We start from the raw sequence: 18,793 nt of genomic DNA, 5'->3' as shown, positions 1-18,793 counted from the left end.
TCGCCGTCGCGAACAGGTCAATCTGGGGTGTGCCCCACCGTCGGAAGAGGCGATCCACTAGATCCTGCCGTAGCTCCCACTCGTGGCACGAGCGCAGCTCCCTGCTGAGTGAGTCGGCGATGGTGTTTTTTATCCCTGCCAGATGAAACGGCACCAGAAACATCCTTTGGGCGACGGCCCAATGCCACAGGTCCTGCGCCTCCTTGGACAGTGCTGGGGACCTGGTTCCGCCCTGTTTCCTGATGTAAAACATGGTGGTGGTGTTGTCGGTGAAGATCCTCACCACCTTGCCCTTGAGGGATGGAAGGAAGGACCTGAGGGCCCAAAACACTGCACGGAGCTCCAGGACGTTGATATGTAGGGATTTCTCCGTCGGGAGCCAAAAGCCTCTTGCGTGCAGATTTTCGGTGTGCGCTCCCCACCCTTCCAGGGAGGCATCCGTGGTCACTGTCTCCTGGTGGGCTGGGGTCTGGAAGTCCATGCCCGCCGTCAGATGCGCGCGGGTGCCCCACCACCGGATCGCTCGTCGGAAACTCTCGTCGAGTGTGATCCTTTCCTCGAAGCTGCCAGTCGTTTGGATCCAGCGCGCGTCCAGGAACTCCTGCAACGGGCGCATCCGGAGCCTGCACATGGGAATGAGGTAGATGCAGGAAGACATCATTCTGAGGAGGGACTTGATGGACCTCACCATGGCCGCGTCGGCCACCAACATCCGCTGCACCTTGCCCAGGATGGTCCTGGTCCTCTCCTCCGACGGGGAGGCCAGAAGGGACACTGTGTTGAGCCTCGCTCCCAGAAACAGAGCGTCTTACGCGGGTACCAGGTGGGATTTGGCGTAGTTCACGGAGAATCCCAGGTCCGTGAGAAGTTGGACGGTCCTTGCCGTGTGAACCACGGCGAGCTCCCTCGCCTTGGCTCGGATGAGCCAGTCGTCCAGGTAGGGGTAGACGTGGATCCCCTCGCGGCGCAGCTGCGCCGCCACCGGTGCGAGGCACTTGGTGAACACCCTGGGTGCCGACCGTAGTCCGAAGGGGAGGGCTTTGAACTGGTAATGACGCCCTTGGACCACAAACCTGAGGAATTTTCGGTGCCCCTTTAGGATGGGAATATGGAAGTAGGCATCCTCCAAATCCAACGACGACAGGAAGTCTCCTTCCTCCAGCTGACCCAGGACGTGCTGGAGGGTGCCCATCCGGAACTTCTGCGCCTTGATGAACTTGTTCAGACGTCGCAGGTCCAGGATGGGGCGCCATCCCCCCGTCTTCTTCTTCACGAGGAAGTATCTCGAGTAAACTCCGGAGCCCCGAAGCCTCTTTGGGACGAGTTTGATGGCGCCCTTCCTGAGCATCGCCTTTACCTCCAGGAGAAGTTGAGGGACGTGAAGTTCTTTCCTGGCCACGGGGGGGACGCGCGGACACCTTCTTTGAAACTCGAGCGCGTGGCCCCGGGCCAAGGCGTCCAGCACCCAACGGTCGGTGGAGATGGACTCCCACACGCTGACGAAGCTCGCCAGCCGGCCTCCCACCGGGGTGCCTCGGTGGGGGCCCGACCCCACGGCCGGTTCAATCCTGCTTCGACGAGGCTTTGCCGCCTTGACCTCCTTGGCGACGACGGCGGGGTCCGCCAGACTTGCCTCCTCCTCTGTAGGCCTCCTGAGACGACGAGCGGGCCGCTTGACGGTAGGTGGAGAAACCGCCGCCGGAACCTTTGGAGGCGCCCTTGCCTCCGCTGCTCCGAAAGGGCGTCCGTCGTTGTTGCAGAACTCCAAGGGCCCAGGCCGTCTCGGTGTCCGTTTTAATGGCCTGAAGGGAATCGTCCACTGTTTTCCCAAACAGGTTGTTCCCATCGAAGGGCATGTCCAGGACTCTGGTCTGAACGTCTTGACGGAAGTCCGTAGCCTTGAGCCATCCACGCCGCCTAAGGCAAACGCCGTTGCCCAACTGGCGGAACCCAGTGTCGGCGATATCCGTCGCAACAGTAATGGCGTGGTCCGAAGCCACCTCACCTTCCTGCAGGATCTCCAGGGCCTCTGCCCTCTAGTCGTCCGGCAAGAAGTCCAGCAGGGGAGCCAGTTTGTACCAGAGCTCCCTGTCGTAGCGGGCCACGATAGCCAAGGCGTTGGCAGCTTTAATCGTCGTCGCTGCAGACGAGATGACTCTGCGTCCCATAGCGTCCAATTTCTTTCCCTCGCCGTCCGGTGGGGAAGTCGATGTGGAGGCCGCACCCCCCCCCCGCTTTCTTCCTGGCCGCCGCGGAGACGATGGAGTCCGGGGTAGGCTGCACCCGGAGGCACAGGGGGGCCGTGTCCGGGACCCGGTACTTCTTCTCGTACCGGTCTCTTCTAGCTGGCGTCGTGGAAGGGTTCTTGAGGAGGGTGAGGCCCTCATCCCAAATGTCGTCCAATAGAGACACTGCGAGGACCGTCTTCCTCTTGGCCTCGCGCCGCTGATAAAGGAAACCTTCCTTCTTCTCCTCAGGGCAGAGTTGGAAAAGCTCGGATGCCCTGGTGATCATGGAGTGGAACGATCCAATCTCGTCGGGCGGAGAAGCCCTGGTGGGAGGCGACGACGGTACATCCTCGTCGTATACCTCGTCGTCCATACCCGTCGCTGCCGTGTCAGCAGTCCCCGTATCATCCCCTCGGGTGGACGGGGAGGAGGGCTGGAAGGGGCGCGACGGCTGAAAAGGAGGTGGAGGGTGGATCCTTCTTTTCTTGGTAGGGGGAACACCAGAAGGTCCCGGTTCTGGGTCCCCCGACGGGAGAGGTTCCGTCGGCAACGGTAGTCTCGTCCTTATCTCTGAGCATAAGGACTGTATAGCCAACAAAATGGCCGCCGAGTTGTCTCGCGGCGCTGGCAGAGGGGAATCCGACGGGCGATCAGGGGCCCCGTCGGTACCCTCGACGATGTCGTCGTCACCTGCGTCGGGATCCATCCCGACGGGCCGGTCTTCTTCCACGCCGAGGCCGTGGCTTAAGACCTCGACCAGCTCCTCCTCCGAGGTTGAGGCCGAATCTACGACGATGCCCTGCCCCCCCTTTTTCTTCCCCACGGGGGATTTCACGGGGGTCCTATCGATGGGCACAAAAGAGGACTCCCTCCGAGGTGGCAGGGAGACTCTGAGCCCCGAGGTCGCCACCACTGGTGTAGCCTCCACAGGCTGAGCCAGGGCCGCCGCGACAGTTTCGATAGAGGGCTTGGCCGGATGGATTAAGGCCTTCACCACCTTAGGTGCGCTCACCGCCTTAACCTTGAGGGGGGGGACACTGCCTCGCTCCCCCTCCGCCTTCGAGCTCGACCGGGGCCTCTCCAGGAGCTTCGCCGGGTGCTTGGCCTTCCTCTTACCCGACCCAGAGCGTTGGCTCGTGGTTGATGGTGCCGGGGAGGGTGCGCCCTGCCTGGCGCCCGTAGAGCCCGACCGTTCGGCGCTCCCGGTGCCAGCGGACCCGCGGTGCTTGGCCTTATGTTGGACCCCCGTCGCCGGGGCGTCCTCAAAAGGTCTTAGAAGACCGCTCGGATTTCTTCCTCTTCTTCTCGCCGGACGGGCTCTTCCCTTCTAGCCAGTTGGCGAGACGTTGATGGCGGTCCTTCATGGTCCGCTCCGACATGTTGCCGCAAAACGCACAGTCCTTCTCCACGTGCGTCTTGTCCTCATGTAGGCAGTAAAGACAAAAAGAGTGTTCGTCCTCCTTGAAGACGTTCTGCAGCTGGCATCCAGGGCAGACCCTGAACAGCTTTCCGGGCGTCGAGCTTCCCTTCTCCTGGGCCATGACCGGGCCTGAGAAACTTCTGGAGTCCTCCAAAAGCGTAGCTCGATGAAAACTTCACCCTTGAGGGGCGCAGACGAATCCGACACGGGTCCCCGTTGATCGGATGGAGAGTCGGTGGAGCTTGAGGCTCTTTTCTCCGAAAAAACAAAGTTTTTGAGAAAAAACGTGAAAAAAATAGCACTAACGCTCGAGAGCAATAGCACGAGGATCCAACACATGAACGTGCGGTAAAAATCTGAAGATGGCTGCCAGAGGCGGGGTTTAGGTAGAGGGCAGTCATTGGTTGTGGTCAGTATGACGCAGAGATCAGTGATTGGTTATTACTACGAAAGACAGATCAGAAACGAAACTGATACTGCTTTTTTCTTTACCGAGGATTCCCAGCCTGACGACGGGGAATATTCATGAGCATGTGAATCCATGCCAGACCCCATGCTGGAGAAAAGAGATTCTCTTTGAAGATAGGTACGCTGCGGTATACGAAAGATAATGTTTACAAGAGTTCATTTTAATGCAGGTGTCGGCCTAATGAGACAAGAAAAACAATACATTTTTTAATTGTATATGGAAGTAATCAGGGGGGTTCATATTACTCCCTAGGGCCCAATGATAGACGTGCATCTACTTGCTTTTGTACTGTTTCCAAGTTGAACCCTTCTTGGACAACCCAAATGAATCTTGCCCCCAGGCATTTAAATTAATCCAAATGACCAATAAAAGGGCAATGAGGCCCATCACACTAATAAATCCCCAGCTCCCCTCAACCCCTAGACCTCCAAAAGGGATAACTCACTGTAATACTCCATTACAGGCTGGTCTCAAAGAATCAACTATAAGCAATCCTGAACACAGAACATATAAAACATATTATCTCATATAACATATGACCTCTTGACAGCGGGACAATGGGCCAGTAGTTTACATATGGTTAAGGCCCGAGGAAACAATCAAGGTGACTTGTTTCTCCTCTTCTCAGGGGACCCAGCTTGTTCTAAGGCCAGGGAAGGTTGGAGCTGCATGGGTCCCGGGTGCAACCTGGAAGATGGGCTTGCCCCCCACCACCATCAGGGTGGTGGGATAAACCATGTAGTAAGTCTGGTGTCTGCCTAGCCTTACCAATAGCTTGCTCAAGTCACTATAGTTCATTATATTTACTATGGGATCCCCAGAACAACCCCCTCCCCAGTGTTCTGCCCCCCCTTAGTTAGCTTTTCCCTAACAGGGAATCACAGTAGCATACCAATGACCCGTCTTGGTATCTGACCGCTGCCTGCTTTGGGTCTGAGAGTTCTGTACTGTCAGGTACTGTTAGGATACAGTGACATATTCTGAGACATTAGGTCTGGGGAAAATTAGTATAGAAAGGTTTTTGGAAGTTATTATGAGTTTAATTTTAAAACAGCCAATTAAGCCCTTAACATTCATTGCAGTCTATGGAGAATGCCCCAAGCCAAGATGGAGGTCCTCAGTCTAAGTTCTGATTGGCTGGTGATTGTTTATAGGGAAGACAGTGAACATTCTAAACTGCCTTTCATCGTCTTTGCCCAGCTGAGAGGTCGTGTATTAAGCTGCTCCTGCTTAACTTGTTCAGGGGTTTCAAGTTTCAAGCGGTCGAGCGGCTTATTTGGAAAAGCAAACAGGAATCTTGCGGAGATTCATTTTGGCACTGAACAGGAGTAAGAAGATTTCGAGTTATCCGAAAAGAAAACAAGGTTTCAAAGACTCTTCACAAGATAAGTCCTTTTAAAACTCAAGACTCTTTCTATGATGTCATTGTAGAAGATTTAATCTGATTTTCAAGTTCATATAAAAAATATTTACTAAGAACTATATTGCTGTCGCATGTTTGGCTTTGCTACGCTACGTTTTCTATCAAGCGCGCGGTTTTTCCGTTAAGAGAAACCTGCGCGTGAGAGTCTTCGCTTGAGAATCTTGCGCGAGCTCTATGGTGTCGCGTGATACTCTTGTGCGTGTGTTTTTTCTACCCGTGGTTAGATTTCCGCGCGTGTGGATTTTTCCCGCTGTTCCGACTTTAGCGCGTGTGCGTGTGATCGCATCTTGGACTAAGCGCGTGTGGATTTTTACCCGCGGTTTGTCGTCAGCGCGTGTGCGTGTGCTCGCATCTTGGACCAAGCGCGTGTGGATTTTTACCCGCGGTTTGTCGTCAGCGCGTGTGCTCGCATCTTGGACTAAGCGCGTGTGGATTTTTACCCGCGGTTTGTCGTCAACGCGTGTGCGTGTGTTCGCATCTTGGACTAAGCGCGTGTGGATTTTTCCCGCGGTTGGACTTCAGCGCGTGTGCGTGTTTTCGTTTAATCGCGTGTGGATTTTTCCCGCGGTTTTCGACTGCAGCGCTTCAACGATCTTCACTCAGTTTGGATCCCTATGCGAGTTCAAGAGATTTCCACGTGAGATTTTTGACGCAAGTCTCAAGAACTGTTTATTTAAGTAAAAACACTCTAAAAAGAAATTAATAAGAAGAAATATAAATACTTTCCAGAAACACTAGAACTTCCATTTACTATTAATGAACTTAAGACTTTGTTCAAGCTTCTTGAGTTTAAAGAAGATTTCCTGCAAAGTTAATTTCACATTCATGGACCTACTAAGAAGGCTGAATGATCGTTGAGATTCAAGTCAACTAGTAAGGAAGTCTAGTCAGCTTATTACTTCTCTGGGCATTTTGTAGAGAAGTTCCAGGTATGGTTTTTACTTTATTTGGTAAAGGATATTGATACTTAAGGTTAGTATAGTGCCTCATGAATAACAAGGTGTATTATATGTTTATGTTTTACCACAGGTGAAGAACCAGCTAGTCTTAGCTTCCAGCCTGGTGTTTGTTAATTTGTCCCTTCCCCCTTTCCCCTGGAAGTGAGGTAAACTGAGCAGTTTATTGTATCAGCTCAGAGTGCCACATTTTGGGTGGATTGTCGGGGGCTCAGCAGCTTCTGCAGACACCAGGATCTCAGCCTGACAGAATGAAAGGCCAATAAAAAAGAAAAAGTCTGCCCAAGCTGTATGAACCCCGACGAGACAGCCATGGAGGCGTTGGGAGAAATGGTTAGGGAAATTAGAGAAGAGTTACGGATGGCTCATCGAGAATACTCAAATCTTAATAAAAGAATAGATGAGTTAAATTTAAAGGTAACACAAATACAAGAAAAGGAAGTGGAAGTTTCGGAAGGTGCAGGAAACCCACCTGAGTTGGTGAGAGTAGGGGAAGAACAAGAACATAGACTTTCAAGAGAAGTGGTGGGTGGTTTAGGAACTTTAGTTATGCCAGTTCCTTTGGCTGCTCCTGAGCGTTTTTTGGGAGATCCGAGAAAGTTTCAAATTTTTCAGACTCAGTGTGAATTACATTTCTTAAGTCGTCCCGAGTTATTTTCAACGGATGCTTCCAAGGTCACATTTACATTATCTTATTTATCAGGAGAAGCATCTGCGTGGGGAAGTCTTTTGGTGAGTCAAAAGAGTTTGGCTTTGAATAATTATTCCCTGTTCCAGGCCGAATTTAAAAAGATGTTTGATAAGAGACAGGTATCTCTAGAGGTAGATGGAGAGCTACTGGAGCTGCGTCAGGGAGGAAAGGAGTTGATTTCTTATATCACTCAATTTAGAACTTTAATTTTAGAGAGTAGATGGCCAGAGGAGAAGAGGGCTTCCTTATTTTATCGGGGCTTAAAAGATGAATTGAAAGATGCTTTGGCTGGTGTTTTGGAACGACCAACTACTTTAGATGCTCTAATTGATTTGGTAGTTCGGTTAGATTTTCGTTTAACCGAAAGACGTTTAGAGCGTAGACGTTCTCAGGGGGAAGTTAGGTTTCCAGGAAGAGTAGAGAGATCTAAGGTTGAGGTGGTGAACAGGGAAGTTAAGTCAAAGGGAAATGAGCTGCAGAGTCGGGTGAGAGGTCCGTTGTCTAAGGAAGAGAAGACAAGAAGAAGGGAGAATAATTTGTGCCTATACTGCGGTAGGAGTGGTCATTTCCTTGAAAACTGTCCTTTTACCTCCAAGAAGATCTTCAATTCTTCAGGCAGAGTACAACAAGTTGCTAACACGATACAGACAGCTGTTCCTCATATAACTGTGAACGTATCCTTAATGTTTGAAAAGAAAATCTTAGGTTCTGGGCCAATTATTATTGATTCAGGGGCTACAGGAAATTTTATGGACAGAGGATTGGCAAAGAGTTTAGGTGTTCCTTTAGTGGCTAAGAAAGAAGTTGAGCAGGTAAGGGCAGTTGATGGTACATCTCTTTCTTCAGGTCCAATCACTCATAATACAGAGGTACTTGAGATGGAGTTAACTGGAGGTCATAAGGAAACTATCTCTTTTGAATTAATTGATGCTCCAATCTTGAAAATAATCTTGGGTATGCCCTGGCTTACTCTGCATAATCCTAGAATTGATTGGAGTGCAAGACTTGTATCCCTAGAATCAACTTTTTGTAAGGAACATTGTTTCTTAGGGAAAAGTCATGGAGAGGAAGAAAGATTTGTGAATTCTGTTTCGTTTTCACTTGCAGAAAGAGGGGCAATTGGTTTTGATGTTGGAGCAGTAGTGGGTGAACTTCCTACTTGTTATCAAGATTTTTGGGATGTATTTGATGAAAAGGAAGCTGGAGAGTTGCCTCCTCATAGACTGTTTGACTGCAGGATAGATTTGGAGCCTGGAGCTATTTTACCTAGCAGTAGGGTTTATGCCCTGACAGAAAAAGAGAATGACTATTTGAAAGAATACTTAAAGGAAAATTTGGCTAAGGGTTTTATTCGGCACTCTCAATCGCCGGCTGCCTCACCACTGTTCTTTGTGCCAAAATCTGACGGTTCCCTCAGAACTTGTATAGATTATAGGGCGGTAAATAGAATGACAGTAAAAAATAGGTATCCACTCCCTCTCATCTCTGAGATGTTAAATCAAATTCAAGGTGCCACCATTTTTTCTAAATTGGATTTAAGGGGGGCTTATCATCTTGTACGAGTTCAAGAGGGGGATGAGTGGAAGACGGCATTTAAGACCAGATTTGGCCTGTACGAGTACCAAGTGATGCCATTCGGTCTTTGCAATGCCCCAGCGGCTTTTCAATTTTTTATCGATGAGGTTCTTCGGGAATTTCTTGATATTTTTGTTATTGTTTATATTGACGATATTTTGATTTTTTCCCAAAGTTTGGAGAAACACAAAATTCACGTTCGGCAGGTCTTGAGAAAATTGAGAGAGAATAATCTTTACGCTAAATTGGAGAAGAGTCAGTTCCATACGAATTCAGTGGAATTTTTAGGTTTTGTGATCACTCCTAGTGGTCTGGAAATGAATCCGAAAAAGGTGGAAGCGGTTCGTGATTGGCCTATTCCAACGAAGGTGAAGGAGATCCAGAGTTTTTTGGGATTTGCCAACTTTTACCGAAGATTCATTGAAGGCTTCTCCAGTTTGGTGACTCCAATTACTCGACTTTTGAAGAAAGGAGTTCCTTTTGTTTGGGACGTCAAGGCTAATGAGGCTTTTAAAGTATTGAAGGAGAAATTCATAACTACTCCTATCTTGATTCATCCTGATACGTCCAAGCCATTCTTTGTAGAGGCTGATGCTTCCAATGTGGCAATGGGAGCAGTGTTGTCGCAGAGGCATAATGTTACTGGACAATTGCATCCAGTGGCCTACTTTTCTAAGAGGTTCTCACCAGCGGAAGAAAATTATTCCATTTCAGATCGCGAGCTTCTTGCTATCAAAGCAGCATTTGAAGAATGGCGACATTTTTTAAAAGGAGCACGTCACACTGTGACAGTATTAACTGATCACCGAAACTTACTTTTTTTGAAGACAGCAAGAACTCTGACACCTCGACAACTAAGGTGGTCTTTATTTTTTGCAGATTATGATTTTATAGTTACTTTTAAGCCAGGAAATCAAAATAAAAAAGCAGATGCTCTGTCACGGCAATTTCCAGAAAGTGAAGTTAAGTCGGTTTGTGAGTCACTTCCTCTGATCGCTCCAGAACGTTTTGTTCTTGCTGGAATTGAGAAAGAAAACGAAATCTTTAAACAAGTACGAGAATCCATATCTGAGAGACAACTTGAACATTGGGTTCGTTTGGATCCAGCTCGCAAGATTAAAGATGGTTTACCTTATCTAGACAACAGGCTTTATTTACCATCTATTGAACTTAGAGAAAAGATTTTGAAGGAATGTCACGATTCAGTTCTGGCAGGACATCCAGGATATCGAAAAACACTTGAGTTGGTCAGAAGACATTTTTGGTGGGAGAAAATTCGACAAGATACTCTTAATTTTGTTAAGACCTGTGAAGTTTGTGCTAGATCTAAGAACCTCATCGGAAAGTCTTCTGGGTTATTGGAACCGTTGCCAGTTCCACCACGGCCTTGGTATTCAGTGTCTTTAGATTTCATCACGGATCTACCACTAGATAAGGGGTGTACATCAGTATTGGTTGTAGTGGATTTACTCACTAAAGAAGCACATTTCATTCCAATGAAGGGAGAGGTTACCGCTGATAGTTTAGCTCACAGTTTCTTGCAAGAAGTAGTTAAACTGCATGGAATTCCCAGTCAGGTTATCTCAGACAGAGGGTCTCAATTTATTTCTAAATTTTGGAGAGCTTTCTGTAAGAGATTGGGAGTTGAGGTATGCCTATCATCCGGTTACCATCCCGAAACCAATGGGCAAGTGGAAAGGATAAATCAGGAGTTGGAGAAATATTTGAGATGTTATCTACAGACAGGGGAAGAGTGGGTAGATATGTTGTGGGTGGCAGAATTTGCATATAACAACTGTAGTAAGGATGCCACCTCAATGTCTCCATTTTATTTGGGACGAGGTTTTCATCCTCGTTTTCTTAGTATAGAGATCGATTATGATGCTGAAAACCCGGAAGTGGAAAAGAGACTAGAGATCATGAAAAGAAATTTAGAGAAGGCAAAAGGGGTGTTGGTGGAGAGTAAACAAAAATATAAAAGATTTGCGGACCTTAAAAGAAAGACTAGTCCCCAGTATAGGGAAGGAGATTTGGTATGGTTATCAACCAAATGTTTGAGAATTAAGGGAAGAAATAAGTTTTGCCCTCGTTTTGTAGGGCCGTTTGTTGTTGAAAGGGTGATAAATCCAGTGGCTTTTCGCCTTAGATTACCAAGACATATGAAAACTCACCCAACTTTTCATGTTAGCTTGTTGAAACCTGTGGTTAAAGGAACTAGATTGACACCTACTCCTTCACCAGTTGTATTTGAGGAAGATGATTCAGAAGAATTTGTAGTTAAGAAAATTCTGAACTCTAGAATAGTGAGAGGAAAGCTACAGTATCTCATTGATTGGGAGGGTTTTGGTCCTGAAGAACGCACTTGGGAGAAAGCAAGTGATGTACATGCTCCTCATTTGGTTAAAAAATTCCATAAGAAATTTCCATTGAAGAAAGGCCCAGGGACTGGGCGTTAGAAGGGGGGTACTGTCAGGTACTGTTAGGATACAGTGACATATTCTGAGACATTAGGTCTGGGGAAAATTAGTATAGAAAGGTTTTTGGAAGTTATTATGAGTTTAATTTTAAAACAGCCAATTTTGCCCTTAACATTCATTGCAGTCTATGGAGAATGCCCCAAGCCAAGATGGAGGTCCTCAGTCTAAGTTCTGATTGGCTGGTGATTGTTTATAGGGAAGACAGTGAACATTCTAAACTGACTTTCATCGTCTTTGCCCAGCTGAGAGGTCGTGTATTAAGCTGCTCCTGCTTAACTTGTTCAGGGGTTTCAAGTTTCAAGCGGTCGAGCGGCTTATTTGGAAAAGCAAACAGGAATCTTGCGGAGATTCATTTTGGCACTGAACAGGAGTAAGAAGATTTCGAGTTATCCGAAAAGAAAACAAGGTTTCAAAGACTCTTCACAAGATAAGTCCTTTTAAAACTCAAGACTCTTTCTATGATGTCATTGTAGAAGATTTAATCTGATTTTCAAGTTCATATAAAAAATATTTACTAAGAACTATATTGCTGTCGCATGTTTGGCTTTGCTACGCTACGTTTTCTATCAAGCGCGCGGTTTTTCCGTTAAGAGAAACCTGCGCGTGAGAGTCTTCGCTTGATAATCTTGCGCGAGCTCTATGGTGTCGCGTGATACTCTTGTGCGTGTGTTTTTTCTACCCGCGGTTAGATTTCCGCGCGTGTGGATTTTACCCGCTGTTCCGACTTTAGCGCGTGTGCGTGTGATCGCATCTTGGACTAAGCGCGTGTGGATTTTTACCCGCGGTTTGTCGTCAGCGCGTGTGCGTGTGCTCGCATCTTGGACTAAGCGCGTGTGGATTTTTACCCGCGGTTTGTCGTCAGCGCGTGTGCGTGTGCTCGCATCTTGGACTAAGCGCGTGTGGATTTTTACCCGCGGTTTGTCGTCAACACGTGTGCGTGTGTTCGCATCTTGGACTAAGCGCGTGTGGATATTTCCCGCGGTTGGACTTCAGCGCGTGTGTGTGTTTTCGTTTAATCGCGTGTGGATTTTTCCCGCGGTTTTCGACTGCAGCGCTTCAACGATCTTCACTCAGTTTGGATCCCTATGCGAGTTCAAGAGATTTCCACGTGAGATTTTTGACGCAAGTCTCAAGAACTGTTTATTTAAGTAAAAACACTTTAAAAAGAAATTAATAAGAAGAAATATAAATACTTTCCAGAAACACTAGAACTTCCATTTACTATTAATGAACTTAAGACTTTGTTCAAGCTTCTTGAGTTTAAAGAAGATTTCCTGCAAAGTTAATTTCACATTCATGGACCTACTAAGAAGGCTGAATGATCGTTGAGATTCAAGTCAACTAGTAAGGAAGTCTAGTCAGCTTATTACTTCTCTGGGCATTTTGTAGAGAAGTTCCAGGTATGGTTTTTACTTTATTTGGTAAAGGATATTGATACTTAAGGTTAGTATAGTGCCTCATGAATAACAAGGTGTATTATATGTTTATGTTTTACCACAGGTGAAGAACCAGCTAGTCTTAGCTTCCAGCCTGGTGTTTGTTAATTTGTCCCTTCCCCCTTTCCCCTGGAAGTGAGGTAAACTGAGCAGTTTATTGTATCAGCTCAGAGTGCCACATTTTGGGTGGATTGTCGGGGGCTCAGCAGCTTCTGCAGACACCAGGATCTCAGCCTGACAGATACGCCCTCTCAATTTCCAATCGCTTACCCGGCAGCAGATTTAGCCATGCAAAAAGTGTTTTTTATACATTATCTCATAAAGGGCCTGGAACAAAAGCTTCTGTTAATTACGGAGATGTGGTTTAACTTCCGGATTCTATCCCAGCATAGGAACTTAACCAACTCAGCAATGCTTTGCCGTTTATCTACTAAATATGTTTGCAATTTTGTACTCATGTATAGATCTCCAATACTGGATCCAGACATTGTACTGTAAATGATTAGATGAACTAGCAACAATTACCTATCCCCACCCTGTATATGTTGCTCTGGGGCGTGACAATTTCTGGTTTGAGAAGCTGATGATCCTCATTCAAAACCAGTGGCGGCGGGTGAATTTTTTGATTGGAGGTGCATAAACACTTCCCCCAAATCTGTGTGAGCGACCAAGTGCAACGAGGGAGCCCAGAATCAACCAAGATGATTTGGGGGGGTTGCCCCTGCAAATACTTTTTGAATAATGGGTTAAAATGGTGCATGATAAAGTACACTTTGTGAAAAATTGGGTAAAACGTCAGCCACAGCTTGTAATCAGTTTTGTATGTTGTGTTGATTTATACCACGCACCGCTACCACCCACGGGCAGTCTCCAAGCGCTCTCGTGACTCTGGAAGAAAAGGGGGTCAGGAGGTTAGTGATGGGAGGATAGGTTCAGAACCAGGAGGAACTGCTGTTGCCGTCTGAATGTTGTTGTGCATGGTAATTCATGGAGAAATTCAATAGGTGTCGCCAACAGTGCACGGGAGCGTTTGCAATGCATTTTCATGATGCCTTGCCAACCATATATGGCTGTATAAGTATAAAAAACATTTTCATGTTCCTATGTCGATACATTTCCATGCACGCTGCACCAATATATGGCAGTATTACCATTCACGAACATACACATTTGCTTTGCGCGTAATGCCAGTTTTGCTTTGCACATAATGCCAGTATCCCATTGTAAGAACATAGTCCTGTTAGCTTGCCATTAAAAATCCCATGCCAAAAATTAAAAAAGTTCAAATTGGTTTCAACACATGTAAGCCAGTCTAGCCACATAATAACACTTACAATGCTTGCTTTACCATTGATGTCCAGTACAAAGTGCCATGTCACTGTAAAAAATCAAAGCTGGACTGGCTGCACTAAATTATGCCAGGCTAGCCACGTAATAAATGTCCAGTAAAAATATCACGCCATAGTAAGAAAACATGCTCTTACTGAATGCGTGCACTACATGCATGGACCCATGCTTTTCACTTAAGCAAAACTGCAGCCATCATTCACTCATATGGACTTTCGCTTTAAATGGGAGTTAGTGACGCACATTTCCTCCACAAATTGGAGTGAGCCTTGGCAAAGTTGCTCTGACTTTAGTCTCTGTATGCAGAACAGCACAGAGAAGATGCTTAAAAACCATTTACAAGACAGATGTTATCACCTTTGGTTCTAAGCATAAGCTTTGCAAGGATTGTCTTCGGCTGTAAACTGTTGGCCTCTCTCCCACTTCAATTCTCCAGGTACTCAACCTGGGTGTCATTCTAGATTCTGGGCTCTCAGTCAAAAACCAATTCTGTTTTTCTTCTGTCTACCCTGTGTTGCCTTCTGAATAGTTTTTGATGCCTCAAAGAATGGTCCTTCTTAATGATTGAACCTCCTCCAGAGTTGATTACTGCAACGCTGTATATATGTTAGGCTACAGAAATAGCAATTGGCTCATCTCTGATGCATTCAAATGTTTCATCTCACCTGGGCTTTTCTTTTAGAAAGAGAGCCCATATCAAAGTCGTAAAGTATTCTCCCCCTCATTGTTTTACATGTGTGCTCTATAAACGACGGACTTAAGTAAACTTAATACCTTTCTGCGAACGAGAGAGGTAGGTGGGAACTGGGGGGGGGAGAGGGATGGGGGTAGAGGCCTAGAATGGGAGTGCAGGGAAGGAATGGAGAAAGGGGTCTGTATGAGGATCTAACTGCTGTTGTCAAGTATGAAAGGATGACAGGTGGTCCCGGACTGGCCAGCAGGCCAATGAGCATGAGGGCTTTGCCCCCATTTCCCCCCACTGAGCTCCTGTAGCTCCTTTTGAGTCAGTTTAAGTCATGCCTTTTTAAATAGTCTCCTTCTCCTTATGCCAAACTACCTTCTTATGGGAATTGCTCACTCTGGTTGCAGGAATCGAAATTAAGATTGGAAAAACAGGAGCTAAAAGCAGCATCTGGGTATCTGGGATTAACCAGTGGGCTGGAGCTTCCACTAGGGAACAAGGAGCTAGTACATAGTGTTTGCAAATCGAACTGCCACATAACAGTTTGCCCATTATTTATGACTCGCTAGGCTTTAAATGTCAGATGTGTCCTGATGCTTATTTATAGATTGTACCAAATGCATAAGGTTTGTGTGTTTGTCTGGCATCAGTGTGGCTGGGGAGCCATAAGTTGCTCCTGGTAGCTATTGGTGTCAAGCTAGCCAGGCTATTCTAGGCTGCAAGCAGAAACTGAATTTCTCCAAACTCTCCTCAATTTCAAACCCTGAGTTTGGCAACTGAACAGAAGGCATGGTAACACACGTGCACAGTTCCACACTACTCTACCTACAGTACACACAGTATTACCTCTCCTGCTCTAACCTTCCTGGCCAGAGAGATACCTCCATTACTCCTTCCTGTCTGCATGTGAGGAAAGAAGAGAGAGGCAATCAATAGCATGTTCATCAATGTACAGCATTATAAACCAGAAAGAAAAGCACAGGCAGATACCACTCAAGGGGTAGAGGGTGCACGTGTCAGCATGAAGGGAGAAGTACAATAAGTAGATACACACACACACACACACACACACACACACACACACAAGCATGCAAAAATGAACAGGAATTTCACGTGCATGGTATGTATTATAAACTGAAGAATCCTGGCTTGTGTGCTACTCATTCTGCAGTGGCTGCTGATTCTGCCCATAGCCAGCCTGCAGCTCTGTAGACTGGTCTCCACTGCTAATTGTTGGTCATTTTCTACCCTTCTACAGCAAAGGATAGAGACCATAACCTACTGGAAGCTTTGTCCGGTCACCCACTCAGAATACAACTTACTGAGAAGTGGTTATAAAAACAAAACGTCCACAAGTCATACTTCTGCGTGTGTAGATATTAGTAGTACCTAGAATATGGCACTGTGCAACTGTGCATAGTTAACCATCATACACCATGCACACCACACTGTTCTATAGCTAGAATCAAGCAGAAATGTCAAACAAGAAATGACAAAGTATGAATTTCAGGGTTAAGTAACCATGATTTGATTGGGGGGGGGGGTGGAGTGGATGGCACATACACCATGAGGAAAGCTTCTGCAGTTGCTTTGCACAGTTCTATGATACAGTTACCAATCCCAAGTTTCCCCTATTGCATGGGGATAAGGAGAGGGAATTGGGGAATGATTTTAGGAACAATAACATATGGTCAAGCACATCATCTAGTGAGATTGCATCTAGACAGATGACCATGTGAATGGACCTACCCAATTACAGCTGCTTTGGGGTCTTTCTGAGCGAAGGCACAGGCAACCGCTGACAAACAGCAGACCGTGGGAGCCTGCAATTGTTCAACTTTGGTTTCCATGTATAACACTTTTTGAAAATCCTAACTCCAATTGCTAAAGTCTGTACATATTTGTGTGTTAACCAGACTGATGCTGATAAATCGTTAAGGTTGCAGAATGGGTTAATGTAAAAGACTACCCTAGGCAATAAGTGCCTCAAACTGTTGATTAAACAGCAACCTGTGCCACAAAGATATGCACCAAGAACTGGAAATGTCTGGAGCCATATGGAGAGATTGACCACTCAGAGGTGGGAAGGGAGGGGGTTATTGTATTGTGGTAGTAGCTGACTGGCATTTGTTTAATATATATATATATATAACCATGGTTATCTTTATCTAAATATTATTGTGGTTAATTGGTAAAATATGTATATGATGTATACCCCTGTGCAAACCAAGCCTGGGGCGCGCCATGGCAGAACAGAGGGAATCCCCAACTAGAAGAGTAGTACAGCCTTGTACGTCAGCGAGAGCAGATGGATCTGGGAAGAGAGCTGGTCTCTGATGCTCCTTGGCCAGTCCTAGGTCTGGGTCTGAGAGGAGGCACTCTGCTGGACTCTGAGCTGGCCCATGACTTTACTGGAAGGTTTGTAATGTTGGATTGTTGTTTTGCCTTTTCATACAAACAACAAATGTGGCATGTGGCTTTTATACCCTTTCTGGCAGTTGCGAAGTAATTTACTCTAGACTCCAGGCCACTTGCTCTTCCACAAGGGGGGGGGGGGGGAGTGCATGTTGCGTTTGCATTCAAAGCATTTTGCGCCAGCAGGAAATTGCATACTGGCACGCACAAAGGCTGGTGCATTTGCATAGTAGAGAGGAAGGGTGAGGCAAAATCATAATTTAGGATTTACCCCTCCTCTGCAGCATGCAAATTGTTGAAAATGGGCAGTAACATTAATGAAAAATACAAAACCCTTATACAGGGCCTTTACTCATTTTAATTACGTTGCGGCTGAACAGAAATGAGCCCCTTTGTGCCTCCCTTTACAGGCTTGGGTCACAGTACTTGGATTGTAGATGGCTGAGGCCTCGAGTCATCCTCTACCGTAACACCACAGAGCTGGACAGGAAGCAGATATCGATAGCCGGCAGGAGCCAACAAGGCGATTTAGTCTGTCCATTTCCGGGTGTGCTGCAGTACCATATCTGTGTTGTCTACTGCTCTGTATTTGCACTTATGCTGCGCAGTGGAGATCATCAGTTTATGTTCAGGACGCAGATAAGATGCCAGGGTGGCCACATGCACCACTTTTCCTCTTCTCTACGCTAGGCGCTAAACCAACGGACAGGTCTATTCCAAGGATGGGTTCATATGGGCATTGCCCCTTTCACCAGAGTGGCTCTGGAGTCTGTGGGTCTGGTCCCTGGGCACAGGTGAAACTGATGGGTGGGATGTTGCTGCCACTCATTCGCTTTTTTAACTGCTCGTGCTGCATCTGTAAAAGGTGATAGATTCTTTAAACTCCCAAGAGATCTTTTTTTATTAAGGTAGTGTTGTGTTGTGCCGTGATGCTCATCAGGCACCCCGTGGGCCCCCAGCCAACAGAGCACACAGGATGCACAGCTTCTTGTCCGGGCTCCACGGGCGCACTGGCGCTCACGTGACACGCCCCCTTTATTAACCGATACGCGGCAGAGTTACGTCACTCCGCAACATGTGTCTCCTTAAAGGCATAGACACCACACGCCTCCTTTTTTCATAAGAACACAACAGGAGGTATAAAAAGGTATAAACATCTAACCGTAATAACATTTCACTGCAAAACATTAGCCCCCCCTACCCATTTCTTTATTGAACAGGCACCCACGTCCCCACTCGGTCCAGTGGACAGGCTTTGCAGGTTCAGGGGTCCAATATACAGTCATGGAGGTGGGCAGTCTTTCCCCTTCCCACTCTTTGGGGATATCTTCTCCCCCTTTCCCTGCTCAGACTCTCCTCACCTGCGTCCTTTCGGCCCAGGGAACTTGGCGGGGGGCCAGCGCAAACGCCCCCGTCGGGCACCTTGTCACAGTCTCTCCTCAGGGTCACCTCCGGCCTGTCATTCACAGTCATCTCTCCTCGGCTGGTCTCCCCGAACTTCTTAAAAAAGCTTGCGTTCCGGGTGACTTTCACAGTTCTATCTGATGCCGTCACCATTGAGCCATTGACTGCAACCACGTCCAGGGGGTTGGGTTCATAAATCAGGGAGAGCGTGCCCTGAGGGTGGCAGTTTCTCACCAGTACCTCATTGCCAGGGCTTAGCTGATGCTGTAA

At 47.1% G+C, this 18,793-nt stretch overlaps 1 protein-coding gene across 3 annotated transcripts in view; it reads right to left on the bottom strand.

The window, feature by feature from the left end:
* Positions 1-18,793, bottom strand: part of SPAG17 (sperm associated antigen 17) — a 1,712,709-nt gene that overhangs the window by 258,979 nt on the left and 1,434,937 nt on the right. For 2 of the 3 annotated variants that reach the window (XM_069635754.1, XM_069635755.1), the window contains exon 40: positions 15,551-15,604. The exons of the other annotated variant lie outside the window; for it this stretch is intronic. In XM_069635754.1, the coding sequence (XP_069491855.1) occupies positions 15,551-15,604 (54 nt within the window). The remainder of the gene's footprint in view (positions 1-15,550; positions 15,605-18,793) is intronic. 3 annotated transcript variants of the gene reach the window in all.

Source organism: Ambystoma mexicanum, chromosome 7p (assembly GCF_040938575.1).
Source record: "Ambystoma mexicanum isolate Mex_15411 chromosome 7p, UKY_AmexF1_1, whole genome shotgun sequence".
NCBI classification, from domain to species: domain Eukaryota; kingdom Metazoa; phylum Chordata; class Amphibia; order Caudata; family Ambystomatidae; genus Ambystoma; species Ambystoma mexicanum.
Note: the sequence above shows the minus strand (reverse complement) of the source record. Positions and strands in the feature narration are given on the sequence as shown.